The sequence below is a fragment of the Rhinoderma darwinii genome, chromosome 9 (assembly GCF_050947455.1).
Source record: "Rhinoderma darwinii isolate aRhiDar2 chromosome 9, aRhiDar2.hap1, whole genome shotgun sequence".
Taxonomy (NCBI): Eukaryota; Metazoa; Chordata; class Amphibia; order Anura; family Rhinodermatidae; genus Rhinoderma; species Rhinoderma darwinii.
In genome coordinates, this window is record NC_134695.1 from 103,074,530 (window position 1) to 103,094,806 (window position 20,277).

At 45.3% G+C, this 20,277-nt stretch overlaps 1 protein-coding gene across 2 annotated transcripts; it reads right to left on the bottom strand.

Moving 5' to 3' along the window:
* Positions 1 to 5,565: 5,565 nt before the first annotated feature.
* On the bottom strand, positions 5,566 to 19,947 carry GCSH (glycine cleavage system protein H). 2 transcript variants are annotated; one of them, XM_075838681.1, is made up of 5 exons: positions 19,759 to 19,947; positions 10,832 to 10,911; positions 9,381 to 9,444; positions 8,655 to 8,786; positions 5,566 to 6,120 (listed from the first exon to the last, which is right to left on the bottom strand). In XM_075838681.1, the coding sequence occupies exons 1-5, from the start codon at positions 19,868 to 19,870 to the stop codon at positions 6,023 to 6,025; spliced, it is 486 nt and encodes a 161-aa protein (XP_075694796.1). In that variant the 5' UTR covers positions 19,871 to 19,947; the 3' UTR covers positions 5,566 to 6,022. The 2 variants fall into 2 exon arrangements, with proteins under 2 accessions (XP_075694796.1, XP_075694795.1); XM_075838680.1 differs by having other exon boundaries at positions 10,832 to 10,914; positions 19,759 to 19,945.
* Between the last annotated feature and the right edge of the window lie 330 nt (positions 19,948 to 20,277).

Below are 20,277 nucleotides of genomic sequence, written 5' to 3' on the forward strand. Positions count from 1 at the left end.
TGTCTGTGCCGTAGAAGTGATACAGACTATAGAACACGTCCTGTTCTTGTCAATAATTATTGCGCAGACTCTCCATAAAAGTCTATGGGCGCTTCTGTGATTGCGGAACCATCGCTATGCGGCGCCAGGGGATTACCCAAGATTCAGCCCGGTCTTTTTTGTGGATCCGTAAACATGGATGCGCTACAGACATCGTGCAGTATATGCGGATGAATTGTGGATGTCTACAGATCTGTATTTGTGGACAGTAAAAACCATTCCGTTCCGCGTAGTGTAAATGCTGCAGAACTTATGTTGAGTCTGCAGCATCCATACAAGATAAGTGGAGATCCTGGAGAATGAGAACCTGCACGACAGGTCAATCGCCACACATGGTTTCTGCCGATTGTTTTTGTAGCGTGTGGATGAGATTTGTTTTTCCTCCCTCACTTAAAGCCGAGCCCCATTATGCTGGTTATAAGCAGCGAGCGAAGTCGACTTCCTGGCTTGAGACTCCTGCTGATGCTTTGTCACTCCCCGATGCTTTACACTGCAGCTCTGCTTAAGATTGTCTGCAAAGTGCAAGCTCCCCAGGAATTCCATAGGTAAAGAGTTTATAATCATTCTATTGTTACAATAAACAACAAGCAGATCAATCAATGCCACATATAATTTGGAAAAACAACAGTCTCTGCTGCCAATATTCAACAGATAAAGACGAGAAGCACCAAATAAGATATTCCAGTTCTAAATGGTGACCAGAGAATAGTATAGCAAGAATAGGGTCATTCTCGCCCTATGTATAAGCCGTCATTGCAACTTCAGACAGATTCCTCATTAACCTGTGCACCCTAAACACCAAATTGACACCATTACTCAAAGTCTATACCACATAATGTGTTCTAACTATAGATCTACTTCCGTCTTGTAGCGCCTTAAAACAACTTATGAACAGTGTGGCATACGGTCTTATAGCACATGTACAAACTGCAAACAAACGACTCAAGGAAATAAAAATGGTGAATCTTGTAAAAGTATTATTATACAGTTTATATTACATTAGACTAGTAAATAGATACTTTAAACCAAGTGTGGCGTACAGTGTAGCTGATCTGGCATCAGTTATAGACATATAATATATGGATTATGGGTATAGCTTTATTTTTGGAAGTAAGGCTCTGTTACTTCATGCAGTCGGTCAGAACTATAGATAAATTCTATACATGGCCCACTGGAGCCAGTTACAATTAAAGGGGGTTTTCCCATAATCATTATCACCTATCCCCAGGATAGAAGATAAATATCTAAGCGGTGGGGATCCAACTGCTGAAATCCCCACCAATACCAACAACGGGCTTATTTTGCCATTCCCAGGAGCCCCATAGGAATGTAGCGGTAGTGCGCATGCTCGGCCACCGCTCTATTCATTTCTATGCGGCTACCGAGCGCTATCATCTGCAGCCCCATAGAAATGAATGGAGCAGTGGCCAAGCATGCACAGTACCATTCCATTCATATGGGGCTCCTAGGAATGGCAAGGAAAGCTTGTGATCGGTGGGGGTCCCAGCACTCAGACCCCCATAGATCAGATATTTATCACCTACCCTGTGGATAGGTGATAAAAAATTATTATGGGAAAACCCCTTTAATTTTGAACACTTCGTTATCTAAATTCTGGAGAGAATATGCCGACTGAACTGCTCTTGGGGCTGCGGCTTAGGACAGATACAGGGTTGGTTCACATCCATATCGCAATGATGGTGCTGCATATACTAGTCCTTCACAATGAATAAGATCATCAAAAAGTTAATTTATTTCAGTAATTGAATTCAAAAAGTGAAACTCCTATATTCTACAGATTCATTACACACAGAGTGATCTATTTCCAGCATTTTTTTCTTTTAATGTTGATAATTATGGTAACAGTTAATGAAAACCCAAAATGTAGTGTCTCAGAAAATTTTATTATTATAAATTTCAAAAATGATTTTTAAAATCAGCATCTCCATAAAGCTTGTCAGCAGAGGAAAGCATGAAGTGCTGGGAAATCTCCTGCTAGACGCTGCGCTGACTCTGGACTTGATATAACACAGTGGACCAACACCAGCAGATGACACGGCCCCCCAACCATCACTGACTGTGGAAACTTCACACTGGACCGCAAGACACTTGGATTGATGTCTCTCCACTAATTCCAGACTCTGGGACCGAGATTTCCAAATGAAATGAAAAATGTACTTTCATCTGAAAACAGGACTTTGGACACTGAGCAGCAGTGCTGGTCCACTGTGTTACATCAACTCCAGAGTCAGCGCAGCGTCTACCAGGACTTTTCGAGCACTTCATTCTTCCCTCTGCTGACAAGCTTTATGGAGATGCTGATTTAATTTTCCAGCAGGACTTGGCACCTGCCCACACTGCCAAATGTACCAATACCTGGTGCAATAACCACAGTATCACTGCTCTTGATCAGCCAGCAAACTCGCCCGACCTAAACCCCATAGAGAATCTATAGGGTATTGTCAAGAGGAAGATGAGAGACACCAGACCCAACAATGCAGACGAGCTGAGGGCCGCTATAAAAGCTACCTGGGCTTCCATAACACCTCAGCAGTGCCACAGGCTGATCGCCTCCATGCCACGCCGCATTGATAACACCTCAGCAGTGCCACAGGCTGATCGCCTCCATGCCACGCCGCATTGATAACACCTCAGCAGTGCCACAGGCTGATCGCCTCCATGCCACGCCGCATTGATAACACCTCAGCAGTGCCACAGGCTGATCGCCTCCATGCCACGCCGCATTGATGCCACCTCAGCAGTGCCACAGGCTGATCGCCTCCATGCCACGCCGCATTGATAACACCTCAGCAGTGCCACAGGCTGATCGCCTCCATGCCACGCCGCATTGATAACACCTCAGCAGTGCCACAGGCTGATCGCCTCCATGCCACGCTGCATTGATGTAGTAATTCATGCAGAGTCGGAGCCCTGACCAAGTATTGAGGGCAGATACTGGACATACTTTTCAGTCGGACAACATTTCGGTATAAAAATATCATTTTTGAAATTGGGCTTATTTAATATTCTAATTTTCTGAGAGACAACATTTTGGCTTTTCATTACCTGTTACCATAATCATCAACATTAGAAGAAAAAAAATGCTGAAAATAGATCACTCTGTGTGTAATGAATCTATATACCGTATTTTCCGGACTATAAGGCGCACATAAAATGCTGAGAATTTCTCAGAAATAGAAAGTGCGCCTTATAATCCGGTGCGCCTTATATATGAACCCGACAGTAAAGAGAGGGGTTCATACAGGATCCTTTACCTCTATCGTGGGCGGCAGGGGTCGGCGGCGGCATACCACAGCACACACCATGCTCCTCCCCCCCGTGCGCCTATGAATTTATTCTTCACTTGGGTTTTTACAGTATCCATAAATGGATTGAGCATTACGGCCACCGTAGTCAGGAGCCACACTGAGTGATACTTACAGCTCTGTAGGATCCTTGCAATATATCTTTGCTTTAGCGTTAACTATACCCACTACCCCAAAAAATGCCTCCTGTTAAGAGACATGCTTATGATGCAGGTTTCAAGCTTAAAGCTATAAGTTATGCAGTAGAGCATGGAAATAGGGCAGCTGCAAGAGAATTCAACATTAATGAATCCATGGTGCGTAAGTGGAGAAAACAAGAAGATGCCCTCCGCCAAGTAAAGAAGACCAAACTGAGTTTCCGAGGAAACAAAGCAAGGTGGCCACAGTTGGAGGACAAAATAGAACAGTGGGTTATGGAACAGAGAAACGCAGGTAGAAGCGTCTCCACTGTCTCTATTCGACTCAAAGCCACTGCTTTAGCACGTGACATGGAGATCAAGGACTTTCGAGGAGGTCCTTCATGGTGCTTTCGTTTCATGAACAGGCGTCATCTCTCCATTCGCACCAGAACTACTGTGTGCCAGCAATTACCAAAGGATTATGAAGAGAAGCTGGCCATTTTCCGCACCTACTGCATAACCAAGATAAATGAAAAGAATATCCAGCCAGAACACATTATTAACATGGATGAGGTTCCCCTCACTTTCGATATCCCCGTAAACCGTACTGTTGAGAAAACAGGGACCAGTACGATATCTATACGTACCACAGGAAATGAGAAGTCATCTTTCACTGTAGTTCTCGCTTGTCAGGCTAATGGCCAGAAACTACCACCCATGGTAATTTTCAAGAGGAAGACTTTGCCTAAAGAAAATTTTCCTGCTGGTGTCATCATTAAGGCTAACCCAAAGGGCTGGATGGATGAGGAGAAGATGAGTGAGTGGCTGAGGGAGGTCTACGTCAAGAGACCGGGTGGCTTTTTTCACAAATCCCCATCCCTATTGGTCTGTGACTCGATGCGCGCCCACTTGACCGATACTGTCAAAGCCCAAGTGAAGAAAACTAATTCGGAGCTTGCTGTCATCCCTGGTGGATTAACCAAAGAGCTCCAGCCGCTAGATATCAGCATCAACAGGTCATTTAAAGTTAAATTGCGAGCTGCATGGGAGCATTGGATGACAGAAGGTGACCACACATTCACCAAAACAGGGAGGCAACGCCGTGCGAGTTATGCCACTATGTGCCAGTGGATCGTGGATGCCTGGAAGAATGTATCAGTCTCCAGTGTCATCCGAGCTTTCAGGAAGGCTGGAATCACCACTGAAGAGCCTAGCAGCAGCAACGAGACCGACTCGGATAATGAAGAGGAGGACCCCATGCTTGATGCCGAAATCGCCCAACTGTTCAACTCCGACACTGAAGATGACGGATTTGATGGATTTCTGGTGGAGGAATGAACTGAAAAAGTACGGTAAGGGTATGTGCACACACACTAATTACGTCCGTAATTGACGGACGTATTTCGGCCGCAAGTCCCGGACCGAACAGTGCAAGGAGCCGGGCTCCTAGCATCATACTTATGTACGATGCTAGAAGTCCCTGCCTCGCTGCAGGACAACTGTCCCGTACTGTAAACATGATTATACTACGGGACAGTTGTCCTGCAGCAAGGCAGGGACTCCTAGCGTCGTACATAAGTATGATGCTAGGAGCCCGGCTCCTTGCACTGTGTTCGGTCCGGGACTTGCGGCCGAAATACGTCCGTCAATTACGGACGTAATTAGTGTGTGTGCACATACCCTAAACGTTTTGATTTGCAATTACAGCTGAACCAGTTGCAAGTTATTGTTAAAAAGTGTAATAAATTTTGACTTGCAGTCTGAGCAATGGTTTATTTAACGGTAATGTGCTGCGCCTTATAATCCAGTGCGCCTTATATATGAAACATGATTGCTTATAAGGCGCTCATAGAAAGTGCGCCTTATAATCCGGTGCGCCTTATAGTCCGGAAAATACGGTAATAGGAGTTTCACTTTTTGAATTGAATTAACGAAACAAATTAACTTTTTGATGATATTCTAATTCATTGAGGGCTAATATATACACACACACAACACACCACACCACACCACACCACACCACACCACACCACACCACACCACACCCACACGTTATGATAGAAAATGCAAGGACAGCAGAATAGTCCAGATTATCCTTTTTATTACACAACATTATTGGTAAACCTGCATTGAAGAGGAGGCATTCAGCTCCTGTCCCCACGATTAAAGAAGACGCTATCTCCATCATAGATAATACAGAAGTAAAGAACAGTCTTTGGAAAGTGTCATTTAATGTTTCTTCTGCAGCCCAAAAAAAAGCTGTCAGGAAAAGACTAAGATCCTGTTAATTATATTTGTACTCAGTGTAAAATTTTCTGATAGATTCTTCTTAAAAAAAACAAAAAACACAACAGATTAAAACAGAGGATCCGGAAGATACTTCATTGTTGACCAGTTCAACTTAAAGCTACGAGGAGAGAGACTGGTTAACAGATATTCCTGTAGTAAATGAGTCCACCAACCAGGGGGCGTATGTGCCCTCCCGTGTGCCCCTACTCTGAATCTAAACAGGACTACGATTGTCTAGCTGTGCCGTGTTCAGTCCTCGAGTGATTTGACATATTTCTCATAGGCATCCTCACTCATCAGGTCATCCAGTTCTGAGGGAACATCCACTGTGACCTTTATTAACCACCCTGCACATGGGAAGAAAATAACATGCATGAAGCTTTGGGGGGGCGACAAAAAACTGCAGTTTAAAACCACTAACAATTTATGTATTTATTATAATGTTTATTAATTTATTTGCTCTCTCATATCTAGTATCATTTATAAAACGTGTCACCCAACCGTGAGCAGAATGTTCCTTGTAGCGGGCAGATAGTAGGAACATGGGGGAAGGGGGTTTATTTAAAGAGTTAGGGTATGTGCACACACACTAATTACGTCCGTAATTGACGGACGTATTTCGGCCGCAAGTCCCGGACCGAACACAGTGCAGGGAGCCGGGCTCCTAGCATCATACTTATGTACGATGCTAGAAATCCCTGCCTCGCTGCAGGACAACTGTCCCGTACTGTAATCATGTTTTCAGTACGGGGCAGTTGTCCGGCAGCCAGGCAGGGACTCCTAGCATCATACATCAGTATGATGCTAGGAGCCCGGCTCCCTGCACTGTGTTCGGTCCGGGACTTGCGGCCGAAATACGTCCGTCAATTACAGACGTAATTAGTGTGTGTGCACATACCCTTATACTGGGTAAAGGTAAGCATCAGAGTTTTGCCTAGCGATTAGGGGCCGTCACATGACAAGCTCCTGCTTAAATGGTCACTGACTTCTCAACAAACTTTGCATAAATCAATAGTACAAGTAAATGTAAGAAACTTTGTAATATATCTTATTAGAGAAAAATGCTTCTTTCCCATTATCAGAACCCTCTCCCCCTCCTTACTGCACTACTAAGGGTATGTTCACACGCCCTATTTACGGACGTAATTCGGGCGTTTTACGCCTCGAATTACGTCCGAAAATACGGCTCCAAACATCTGAAATCAATGGGGTTACGTGTTCTGTGCACACGGGCTTTTTTTTTTTACGCGCCACTGTCAAAAGACGGCGCCTAAAAAGACACCCGCGTCAAAGAAGTGCATGTCACTTATTGAGACGTAATTGGAGCCGTTTTTCATTGACTCCATTGAAAAACAGCTCCAATTACGTGCGTAATGGACGCCGCGAAAAACGCGAGTACGGGCAATTACGTCTGAAATTCAAAAGCTGTTTTCGCCTAAAAGGCGTATTGGACGCTGCCGTGTGAACATATCCTTACTCTAAGCTTACTCCTAAATCCCTTTGCTTGGGCTAGGACACGCTAGGGGACACGGGCTCGCACTTTAGTAAGTGTTTTAACGCATGCCAGTGCTGGATTCTCAGTTACACTGCTCATTACTACTTTATGTGCTGTGTATAGCAGACATGATAGCAGTTAGGCTCTACCCACTAGCTCAGTGAAAATAATGCAGAATACAAGTCATATAATGGCCAGAAATAGTGTTATTCCTTATAAAACACACATCTGAAAGGTTAGGGACACTTTAAACACTAGGACCTATAAACTTGCAGTAGCCGACGACCGAATGTTTGTTTTCAACCAACAGCTATTCTTTCCCTCATCTCGGGCGAGTGTGCAGGTTTTTCAATGTGGAGAGTGGGATAGACCGAAGTCAGACTCCATCTCCCACAGAGACAAAGGATCGGGAATTTTAAAATCCATCTGCTGTCAGGGGAGGGTTGGGACACCCCCATATACATTAGATAGTTGGCCGATCCTGCTAAAAACTGGGGGTTTGGCCACCCTTACAGCTGCATTGTCACAGCGCTCATTGAACATTTTGTATTTGAAAATCTCAAGTCAGGTGGTTATAAATCACATGCCCTCTCTATGAAGAGTCTGGCTGGCTGATAGTCAGGTCTCTGCGTTTTAAGACAGAACTGAAAAATTATAGCCTACCATCCAGACGTTAAAAGGTAATTGAATATAAAAAATATTGAGTAAAATTAGAAGGGTACTAGATTCCCTCCAACTTTGCAACGTAATCTCTGCATAATAGTTCCCCAAGAATCATTTACATCCACATAGTAACTTATAATACAAGCATGAGTATGTAAACAATGGGCCTCATTTATCAAAACTTATTTACCATAGCAACCAATCACAGTGCAGCTTTCATTTCTTAAACTGCTCTGCAACAATGAAAGCTGCACTGTGATTGGTTGCAATGGGCAACAAGTCTCGTCTCCCTAGGCCCAATCTTACAAATCTGTGGTCACAAAGATCAATGTGGGAGAAGTGGAACTACCAAATGTGGGGGGGGGGCTCCACAAATAGAGCCCATGTAGGACGTGTCCCGGAGCCCTTTACGTAGTAAGTACAGAATTCCAAGGGCCCCCTGATGAAGAATTCAGGAGTCACTTGGACTGTTGCACTTACTGAGGCTGGTTTCAGGCAGCCGTATTACGTACACAAGACTTGGGCCCCCACAGTTTTACAGAATTGAACTTTAGATTACAATAGGGTTCTATAGTGATCAAACTCATTATAGGAGGACAGTTCTGGCTACAACAGAAGCTAAAATGTGATGAGAGACCGGCCTTATGTGCAGTATTTCTAGATTTGCCATAGGCGACTACACTTTGTAAGCGGTCAGTGTTCGCGGCACATTACTGGATTTACCTTCTTCATAGCAGGATTTGTTCACCAAGCCCGGATTATCTGCCAGCGCTTCATTTATTGCTGTAACTTCTCCAGTCAAGGGAGAGAAGAGTTCACTAGCTGCCTTTACACTCTCTAATGTTCCAAATTCATCTATGACAGAGACAAAAATCATTATATAAAGCAAATACAACGCAAAGGGAGGTCACCAATCAATAGAGGTGATCGGTTATAGTACAATTATTGATTCAGCCTATAAAAGTTTCTGGCAAGTAGAAGCAGCAGGTTCACATGAACTCCTGTAATTCTTAATAATTCTCATATTTCCCTTGAAATGTGTTACGAGATGCTATTCAGTACTATGGGAGTTACGGAAACAGCGTACCTCAGCGGACTACGCTGTTTCCATACTTCATGGTTGGGAATCACAAGCTTCAGTAGTAGAACGGGGTTTAGAGGGCCCCGTTCTAGAGATGGGTGCAGGTCCCAGAGGTGGGACCCGCATCTATCTGGTATTAATGACATATCCTGTGTATAGGTCATAAATGTCTCGGATGGGAAAACCCCTTTAATGCTTTATATTAAATTAAGCAGCTGTTTACAAATGTACTAATGAAAAAGGCAATTCAGTAATTAATTTTATTCAAGATGATCGGCACCGTCACTCTTCAAATATCCTTGGCCACTGTGAAAATACCAAAGGTCCGTTATTGCAGACAAAAAGGGACAAAAATGTCATGAACTCACCCATATTATTGAGCTTGGCACCGATTTCAGGAAGACTACAGTAAACGACATCTCCTAATGACTCCTGAAAGAGAAACAATATACAAGCGAGACCGGCGAGGCGGGACACAAAGAAACACTCCACACACACAAATGTACATTAAACGCATCATAAAAAGTGCTCGCGTTTTCCCTGCGAATGGACATAAATGGTGGACTGTTAGGATGTCGTCACACGCGGCAAATTTGGTTGCAGAAATTTCTGCAACTTTAAATCCGTTCCACTCATCTGAATAAAACAGAAATCCAAGCACCTGCTGCAGAAACAAACACATTCAGATGAGTGCAACTGGTTTTCAGTTGCAGAAATTTCTGCAACAAAATCTGCCGCGTGTGACTGCACCCTTAGGGTTCATTCAGACGAACGTGAACAACATCCGTGTGCTGCGCAGGAAAATCACGCACAGCACATTGACCATTGATTTCAATGGGGCTGTTCACACATACAGGAGTTTTCACGCAGCGAGAGTCCATTGTGTAAAACTCACTGCAGGTCCTATATTGGTGCATTTTTCATGCACATTGATGTCAATGGGTGCGTGAAAATCAGGCACAGTACATGGACGCACATCCATGTGCTTTGTGTGATTTACGCATCAATTGAATTGAAAAAAGAAAGAAAGATGTGCTTTGCGAGCGCGTGAAAAACGCACGAACCCTGCAAACACCCTGATGCATAACGGACCAGATTCACGCGCGTGAATCTGATACGCTTGTGTGAACGTAGCCTTAGGGTCTCTACATTTTTATGGAAAGCCTCTGTAAGCAGCAGTATTCTGAGACTCCATTAAAGCTCAAGGGATTTAACATTCATAGCCTATCCCCAGGATAAGTCATTCATGTTTAATGGAGGTCCAACCTCTAGGACCTTTGCCGATCAGCGCAATGAAGGGGCCACGGCCTCCACATTGGGCAGATCAGCTGGGTTCCTAGCGGTCGGGACCCCACCGATGGCTTATCCTAAAGGAAAAGCCATTTATGTTAAAGTCTAGGAAAACCCCTTCAATAGGATCCGTTATGTCAAAAAAAGGGATCTGCCACAGCATGATGGCTTCTGTTATAGATGAACCGAGCCGTACAGATCCCATAGCTGCTGCGATCACACATCCTGCTACACGGACGGAAAAATGTTCATTGGTAGATTCGGTTTTTTATATACTTTTCTGAACAAAGTAATACACATGTTCCCTTGTACACAACTGTAGTAAAAATAAACTCATCAGTTCTTCATTAATGTGACATTTATTACTGCTGCTCAATATTAACTGATAAAGAAGTGCCAGTTCAGAAAAAGATATTAAAAAAAACGGGCAAAGTTCAGGAAAAATAAAAGATAAGATGAATCCTGCAGCACTAAGTCTACAGATGTCAAAGATCACAGACAGTAACGTTCCAAACAAACAAGTCGATACCTGGGCAAATTTGCTGATTCCAACAGTCCCAACTCCGTCCTCCACTAAAATCCATTCATGCTTGTCCGTGAACTTGCGAGCTGCTGAAATGAAAAGCAACAAAATAACGACATCAATTCCACACGTAGACAAATATATAGTAATAACGAACGGTGTACGGGGGAAGACAGTGCAGCAGTTAAAGGGTTTATTAAACCTTTATTGGAAGGATTTTTGCGGTTGTTACTTAAAAGGGGTTGTCTAAAATATAAAAAAACGTCAGCACCTGAAATAAATGTTACAAAATAAAATGAAGAAGTTACTGACTTTTTAAACCCTCATGCAGCTCCAGCATCGGTCCTGCAGCGATGACGTCACATTCATGTGAACGCAGTAGCCAATTACGGACCTCAGCGGTCACATGCCGTACATGCAGGCCTCACCGATATATGCCAAACATATAAACATGTAACCACAGTACAGTGCGGCACCTACCATAAAGTCAACTCAGGCCACTGCTGTGGTCCCTTGTTCCCCTGCTTCCCATCACAATAAAATGCTGATAACCTGCACTTTCCACTAGGGGGAGCTCTCTGCATATACATTTATGCAGCTCCCAGTAAGTTCAATGGAAGCGGAATAAATACATATGCAGAAAGCACCACCTAGTGGTGGCTTCAGGTTTGTTTTTTTTACATAATTTTACCCCCTTTCCTTTTTGGGTCTGTCCATTTTGAGGTTTGCTATGGTTTGTGTTTATTGGGCGGTTGCCAGTCCCAGAGATCTGCTTTCCTGGACCAAATTACTACAGGTAATATACACACACTAAAGGCCCTTTTACACAGGCTAATGACCATTCAAACGAGCGCTCACCCGATCATTGCCCTGTGTAAACAGGGCAGCTAAGAGACGAAAACGGGCAAACGCTCTTTGTTGGCTGATCAGATCTGTTATGCGACCCCTTGTCAGCAGCACATCTCCCCGTGTAAACAGAGGATGTGCTGCTGGCAAGTTGCAGGTGTATGGAGACGAACAATCGTATTAGGCCCCGTGCACACGACCGTATTTTTGTCCATCCGTAAATACGGGTCCTTGGTCACACGTATTCGACCCGTATTGCACCAGAATTTATGGGCACGTTTTTGGCTGCAAAATTGCACTGCAGTAATCGGCAGCCCCTTCTCTCTATCAGTGCAGGATAGAGAGAAGGGACAGCCCTTTCCGTAATAAAAGTAAAAGTAATTCATACTTACCCGGCCGTTGTCTTGGTGACGCGTCCCTCTCTTAACATCCAGTCCGACCTCCATGGATGACGCGGCAGTCCATGTGACCGCTGCAGCCTGCGATTGGCCTGTGATTGGCTGCAGTGGTCACATGGGCTGTAACGTCATACCAGGAGGCCGGACTGGAGGAAGAAGCAGGGAGTTCTGGGTAAGTATGAACGTCTTTTTTTTTTTTACAGCTTTATCTATATTGTGATCGGTAGCCACTGTCCAGGGTGATGAAACAGTTACTGCCGATTGTTTAACTCTTTCAGCACCCTGGACAGTGACTATTTACTGACGTCGCCTAGCAACGCTCCCGTAATTACGGGTGCACACACGTAGTCACCCGTAATTCCGGGAGCCCCATAGACTTCTATGGGCTGCCCGTGCCGTAATTACGGCCTAAAATAGGACATGTTCTATCTTTTTCGACGGCACGGGCACCTTCCCGTAAGCATACGGGGAGGTACCCGTGGCCAATAGAAGCTATGGGCCCGTAATTACGGGAGTTTTTACGGTCGTGTGCATGGGGCCTAAGTGATGGTTTCACTTCCTCCCCATACAGTCCGACGATTGCTAGATTTAAATGAAGCAAATGAGCGCCGATCAGCGATCTTTTACCAAGCACAAAATCAACCCATGTAAAAGAGCCCTTAGTGGTCAGTTTATTGTAATCAACAGAACAGACTGGTCATAATGCATGCTGCCAAAGAATGTTAGGAGTTGTAGTTTTGCAGCAGCGGGGAAGCCACAGGTTGGAGTCCCCTGCTCTACAGAGTCTCTACTTTTAAAAAGGAAATATCCCACATCTACATCAGTGCCTAATAACCTATATCCAACGAGACAAGGAGTAATCTACAATCTCATAGATGAACTTCAAGAAAACTTTTCAGATGTCATAGCAAATTATCAGAGGTTTAGATCGGTGGGAGTCCGGGTGCTAAGACCCCGGCATCGCTGAAACAAAGCTGAGCGCCCTACATCTTCAGCTGTGATTGGTGCTCCTCGTTGGGCTGAAGACGGGCTCATGGATGTTTTATGTGATCCGTCTTCAGGCTGATGAAGAGCGCCAATTTGCTTTAGCGACGTGTGGGTCTCAGCACCCAGACAGCCACCGAACAAAACCTCTGATATGTCACAAAAACCTCTGATATGTCACAAATAAGGCTTTGCTTCATAAGGCTTTGCTGAGACGAAAGTGTGCGTAATCGGCAGTAAAAAATTACCGCATTTCACGTCCGATATGCGCCTGTGTGGGACCTGTTTTCACGGATCCATCACAAACCTGAGGACACGTCCTATTTTTTCACGGGCCCTTCACACGGTCCGTTAAGACAACGGCCGTGTGAACAGCCCCATAGAAATACATGCAGCCGTTTTAAAGCAGTTAAAAAAACAGCCGTCACATGGACTATTTATGCGTTCATCTAAAAGAGCCCTTAACTGGATAACCTACTGGAATATTTGCTTAAAGAGTCTCTGTCACCACATTATAAGTGCCCTGTCTCCTACATAAGGAGATCGGCGCTGTAATGTAGGTGACGGCAGTGCTTTTTATTTCGAAAAACGATCTATTTTTACCACGTTAGGAGCGATTTTAGATTTATGCTAATGACTTTCTTAATGCCCAACTGGGCGTGTTTTTACTTTAGACCAAGTGGGTGTTGTACAGAGGAGTGTATGACGCTGACCAATCAGTGACCAATCAGCGTCATGCACTCCTCTCCATTTAGTCAGCGCATAGGGATCCTGTTAGATCAGTATGTGCTGTCTTAGGCTATGTTCACACTGAGTTTTTTTACTAGTTTTTTGACGCGGAAACCGCGCCGCAAAAATCGTCAAAAACGGCCCGAAAATGCCTCCCATTGATTTCATTGAGAGGCAGGGGCGGTTTACTCCCGTGAGCGGTAAAACCACCTTGCGGGAGAAAGGGACATGCCCTATCTTCGGGCATTTACACCTCTGACCTCCCATTGACTTCAATGTGAGGCAGAGAAAGCCTATTTCGCTGCGTTTTATGCCCGCGGCGCTCAATGGCCGCTGGCGAAAAACGACGCGAAAATCGCCGTGCAGGGAGGGGAAAATCTGCCTCAAACTTCCAAAGGGAACTTTGGGGCAGAATTTCCGCCTGCAAAAAAACTCTGTGTGAACATAGCCTTAGGCCTCATTTACACGAACGTGATATACGTCCGTGCGACGCGCGTGCTTTTCACGTAGGTCACACGGACCTATACAAGTCTATGGGGGCATGCAGTCAGTTCGTGAGTTTTGCTCAGCGTGAGTGCGCTGAAAAAAACACGACATGTTCTAAATTTCTGCGTTGTTCGCGCATCACGCACCCATTGAAGTCAATGGGTGCGTGAAAACCACGAAGGTCGCACGGAAGCACTTCCGTGCGAACTGCGTGATTCGCGCAAGAGCTGTCAAACTCTGAATATAAACAGAAAAGCACCACATGCTTTTCTGTTTACAAACATCCAAACGGAGTGTCTTAGAGATGAGCGAACCGAACTTCACCGGGTTCGGCCAAACTCGTTTTGACCGAACCCGACAAAAAAAATTCCGGTACGCGACGTCAGAAGACAGTCACTGTCCGGGGTGCTGAAAGAGTTAAACTGGTTCAGCACCCTGGACAGTGACTTCCGATCACAATATACATGAACGTGTAAAAAAAAAAAAAGTTCTGACTTACCGATAACTCCCGGCTTCTTCCTCCAGTTTGACCTCCCGGGATGACAATTCAGTCCAAGTGACAGCTGCAGCCAATCACAGGCTGCAGCGGTCACATGGACTGCCACGTCATCCAGGGAGGTGGGGCCGGATGTCAAGAGAGGGACGCGTCACCAAGGCAACGGCCGGGAGACCGGACTGGAGGAAGCAGGAAGTTCTTGGTAAGTATGAACGTCTTTTTTTTATTCACAGGTTGCTGTATATTGTGATCGGAATTCACTGTCGAGGGTGCTGAAAGAGTTACTGCCGATCAGTTAACTCTTTCAGCACCCTGGACAGTGACGGACGTCGACTAGCCTCATCTCTATGATGGTGGCTGCGCGAAAATCACGCAGCCGCGCATCATACACTGATGACACACGGAGCTGTCAAGTGCCTTTTGCGCACGCAAAACGCTGCGTTTTTTGCGTGCGCAAAACGCACATGCTCGTGTAAATGAGGCCTTATACGGACACATTAACGTTACTGAAGTGTTTAGACAGTGAATAGCCATTCCTTCCAGCCTGGGCGAGATGTCTATTCACAATCCCAGCACTTCGTTAACGTTTCTGTGGTACTTACAGCAGAGCAAAGCGTAATCTCACGAGATCACGCTGTAAATGACATGTTACAGGGAGATTACGCTTTGCTCTGCTGTAAGTCTCACACAAACGTTACCGAAGTGTCGGGATTGTGAATAGACATCGTGTCCTGGCTGGAAGGAATGTCTTTTCACTGTCTAAACACTTCAGTAACGTTAATGTGTCAGTATAAGTTAGCACATAGTGAATAACGCAGTGTCACTATGCACGGAGTAAATGAATGGGGAGAAGTGCATGACGCTGATTGGTCACTGATTGGTCAGCGTCATACACTCCTGTACAACACCCACTTGGGCATTAAGAAACGAATTAGCATAAAGCTAAAATCGCTCCTAACGTGGTAAAAATGGATAGTTTTTCTAAATAAAAAGCACTGCCGTCACCTACATTACGGCGCCGATCTCCTTATGTAAGAGATAGGGCACTTATAATGTGGTGACAGAGCCTCTTTAAGGGGGTTTCACACTGGACGATTATTGGACAGACAAGTATTCACAGAACGCTCATTGCCGATAATTGCCCTGTGTAAACAGCAGCGATCAGCAGATGAACGAGCAAACGCTTTATCATCTGCTGGCCGTATCGTTTAAAAAAAAGTGAAATATGGTTGTCGGCAGCAGATCTTGGTGTGTAAACAGGGAGTAATGACCGCTCGTCCCCATCCATAGCTCTGTGTGACAGGAGCAAACGAGCGCCGATCAACAATATCTCGTTGATATTATCGGCCGGTGTAATAGGGCCTTTACATAGCAATTCCATATTGGAAACGCTCCCAAGAGCTCCATGGAGATAATATTCCCATAATAGATCACACCAGATTACAGAGTGACATAAAACCGGCTACAACTCCCAGAAAGATTCCTGTGGATATCCCAACACCAGTCACGTTAGGGAATTGCTGTATAAGTAATTCTCCAAGACGTCCTGGTATAACACAGTGCGCTCTTCATACAGGGGCAGAGCTATGTGACGCTATATATACCAGCTTGTTTTTTACATTTCATAACATTATCAGTCATGTCTTTCTGATCCTGAAATGACGGATTTCTCGACACATCAAGTAATTCCTTTTTTTTTTTTTCTAACAGTGAAAACAGACAGGAGAAAAAAAAAAAAAAGTCATTGTGCATTTTCTGTCCAGGACACAATATGCTCAGTGACTGCGGCGAGAAATCTCTGGCTGAAACCAGATCTGGTGCTGCACGGCGAGAAGCGCACGTCCTGGATGTATACAGAGATCACTCACACAGACCGCACCGCTTATACTTTACTTCTCCAGGTCTATAGGAATCCACTGCAGAAATAAACCAGATCTATAAACATCATGTTTTATTAGGATTTCCCATTCTATACAGACACAAATAGATTCCACTTTTCTTGCAAGACACGGAACATAAAGGTGGTGGATAGACCACAATATTCCTGAATCTGGGTGCAGTCGAGCCCCATACACCTCTGTACCAACTCTTAGGGCTCGTCCACACGTAGCGGAATGGATGCGTATTTTCCGTCCGGAGTTTTTGGACGGAAAAAACGCAGTGGAATACAGTAACAGCGAAGAGGGAGAGATCGAACAAATCTCATCCACACGCTGCGGAAATCGACCTGCGGTGCGTATGTTTCGGACCGCGCATGTCAATTCCTGCTGGGGAAAGTGACTGAATGCCTGAGTTTTTCAGAGAAAAATCCGCACCAGTCACAAACTCAGATAATGGTGCGTTTTTGCGGCGAAGGAAAGTCTGCAACTTCCAACAGAATTTCTGCAGCAATTCCATTACGTGTGGACGAGCCCTTATGGTTTTGCAGAGTACGTAGCGGTAATACGGCCATATACGTGATTACTTACACGGTTAGGGACTGTTCACACAGAGTTTTTTGACGCGGAAACCGCGCCGCAAAACTCGTCAAAAACCGCCCGAAAATGCCTCCCATTGATTCCAATGGGAGTTGGACGAGTTTTTTTACCGCGAGTAAAAAAAACGCGTCGCAGTAAAAAGAAGCGACATGCCCCATCTTGAGGCGGTTTCCGCCTCCAAAACCCCATTTCAATCAGTCAGAAAGAGAAAAAAAAAAAACGCCTCGACAAGTGTTTTGACGAGTTTTTGTCAAACCACTGTGCAAAAACCGTCTGTACTTATAAGCAGCTGCTGGAGATTTATGAAGCATAAGAGCACGTTCAGATGCAGCAGAAATATACACATTCTGCCCTTAGCACCAGCAGGAAGGTTGTAAAGAACAACCGTATATAACCGAAGAAACGCCGGACTCCCACAATACAACATGTCGTGTTTTGCTGCATTCCACAAGTTGAGAAGTCGTGAGGCAACACAGGGGGGGGGGGGGGGAACCATTTACAAGCGGATAGCGATGATTCCTGTTGGGTCCCACTGACACATCAGGGTCCATCAGGATTTCCGCCATCTTTGACGTGAAGTTTAGCGCTGCAGACTGCTCTATTCTGACTGTCCTGCAAACAAATCCATACATGAGCCAGAACGTCGTCCCGTGAAGGTGCAGAGACTGGCATATCCCAAGGTGACCCGGTTATTATACCAGACTACACACATACAAGCCACAGCCGGCAGAGGAGCAGGACGAGCACAGAACAATCTACATTGCAAGGCAGAAATATTAGATCTGGCCAGTCCATGCCAGGCTGACTCCATAACTTGAAGGGCACCTCCTACCTGGCATGTAGTGAACGACATCCCCCCTCCCTGTGGTTTACAACGGTGTACAGAGACTCAATGGAGAACATTTTTCATATTAATCATAATTTTAAAAAAAAATCCGGCCGCCAATTTCTGCATGTTTTTTTTCCATCAGCAACCTTCACCAATCCAGCTGTTGTGAAACTACAATTCCCAGCATGCCCGGACAGCCTTTGGCTGAACTAAACAAGCCTTTGTCTGGCAGGGTATGCAGGGAGTTGTAGTTTCACAACAGTTGGACTGGAGAAGGTTGCTGACCCCTGTATTAGATAATGCCAGTTTGGGGGCTGGGTATAAGGGGAACGCGCACACGCCAAATTTATAAAGTGTTTACAACACCAGACAACGGCACCAAGCGTAAACTCAGGGATAATCGCCAGTCATTCATGCCCTTCTTGCCTCCCAGTGCAACCAATTTACTTTTGCCCACTCTTTTTTACATAGTAGTGGCAGTGAACCATGCCAGGTACCATCCCGGGCTCTACACTAGTTCTCCATTATACCAGTCATAGAGGGACCCTCGCAAATAAAGCTTACGCGTCATTCACACCTGCGTCAGTCTTTCCGTTGTTCTGCTCCGTCAGAGGAAAACGGCAAAGAAAAAATGACGTTCCGTTGTATGAGAGACGCCATCGGCTTTAATGGTTTCTGTCAGGGTGTCCGTGGTTTTACCAGGTACAATGGCGCAGCACGCTGCAATATGATTCCCGGTATTTCTGCCCAGATCTGTGACGGACGCCCCTAACGGAGCCGCCAATGCAGACAAAGCCTTATTCGTGGTAGAACGGAAAGTTACGTCATTTTCTAATAAACTTTGTGGGAATTTATTATCGGCTTTGTGGCACTTTCCTAAAAGTCACCAGATTTGGTACATGCCATATTTGCGCTAAAATTTGCGACTTTTCTCTCCTCACGCCACTTTTGAATAGCGGTGAATTAGCAGGAGGGGCCGCAGGCCGGCAAGTTTCCGACAGATTTATCATTTCTAATAGCAGAAAAAGGTGCAAATTGTAGCGCAAATCTAACAGGCGCAGATTTCACCGTCTGTCTTTAGGACTGCCAAATGCGCCAAATTTATTAACACTTAAATAAATTTGCCGCATTTGACACAATATTTCAGTGTACGAAACGCCAGTCCTAATAAATTCCCCCCTCAATATATCAATTCTGCACCATTTTCAGGATCTCCGCTTACAGACTTTGAATGTGAACCTTCCTCACTTACAGGAGATGAACATCTGCTCTGTGCACAGCTCCTTACAGTTATCAGAGATCTGATCAGGTCTGAGTTTTATCCCCTGGAAGTAATAAAGGTTCCTATTCAATGACAGCAAGCATTGCTCCTGGAAACAGTGATGATGGAATTATAAAGTATATTCGAGAATTGCCACAGTATTCTTTAAGCAATGAATAAACTTTACTAGCAGGAGTACCCGTGATGAATGTGCCTCATCGCAACTAGCAACAGTCGCAGCAAATCGCAATATCTGTGCGTCCCGACAACAAAGATGCCCCAATGGAAACGGAGCAAGTCCTCAACACTTGCGCCGACTTTGAAGACGCAGCCCTGATGGTGACGGGCATGCACCGCCGTGTGACAAGTAGTTAGTAGTGACTTGTGTCCGCTCTACTCTACCCACGGACGGGGCCTCAGCACTCACCGGCGAGCAGACGGGAGGCTCCGCTCAGGGACCGGGCTGGACACACGTTCCTCGGCAGGATGCGGGCGGCACAGTACACGCTGCTCACCCCGCGCAGCACTCTCATCGCCATCTTCCACAGCGCGCACCCTACTCAAGCCGCCACTGCGCGGCCCCGACGCCTGCTTCACAAGATGCCACTGCGCAGGCGCGGACGGGGGCGGGGCCGGTGGCGTGTTATTTATGATGAGAAAAAAGTTTTCCTTCGCCTAACTTTACTTATACAAACAACCGATTAATGTGTCAATGAGATTTGGCATGTGTGGTATGAGGGTGTTGTCGCTTTATTGCACTGGTTGCTAGGGTTTCCGGCATGGCAACCGAATGTGAACTGTGGTTGTTACTGTATTCCTATACGTGCCCATTTTTAATAATTCTCAGATTTCTTTTAATGTAAACTCCTTGCAGGTCATGCCTCCACGACAGCCAAAATACCACCACTGCACGCCATCAGAGTTCCCATCATGCCCAGTGCCAGCA

Bases quoted from the DNA above. Each gene is read 5' to 3' on its own strand.
- GCSH (XM_075838680.1), bottom strand. From the start codon at position 19,870: ATGGCGATGAGAGTGCTGCGCGGGGTGAGCAGCGTGTACTGTGCCGCC. The intron at 8,787-9,380 runs GTGAGTTCATGA...TCTCTGTCATAG, and splicing joins TGCCAAGCTCAATAATATGG to ATGAATTTGGAACATTAGAG. The intron at 6,121-8,654 runs GTAAATCCAGTA...TCCCATGTGCAG, and splicing joins CAAATCCTGCTATGAAGAAG to GGTGGTTAATAAAGGTCACA.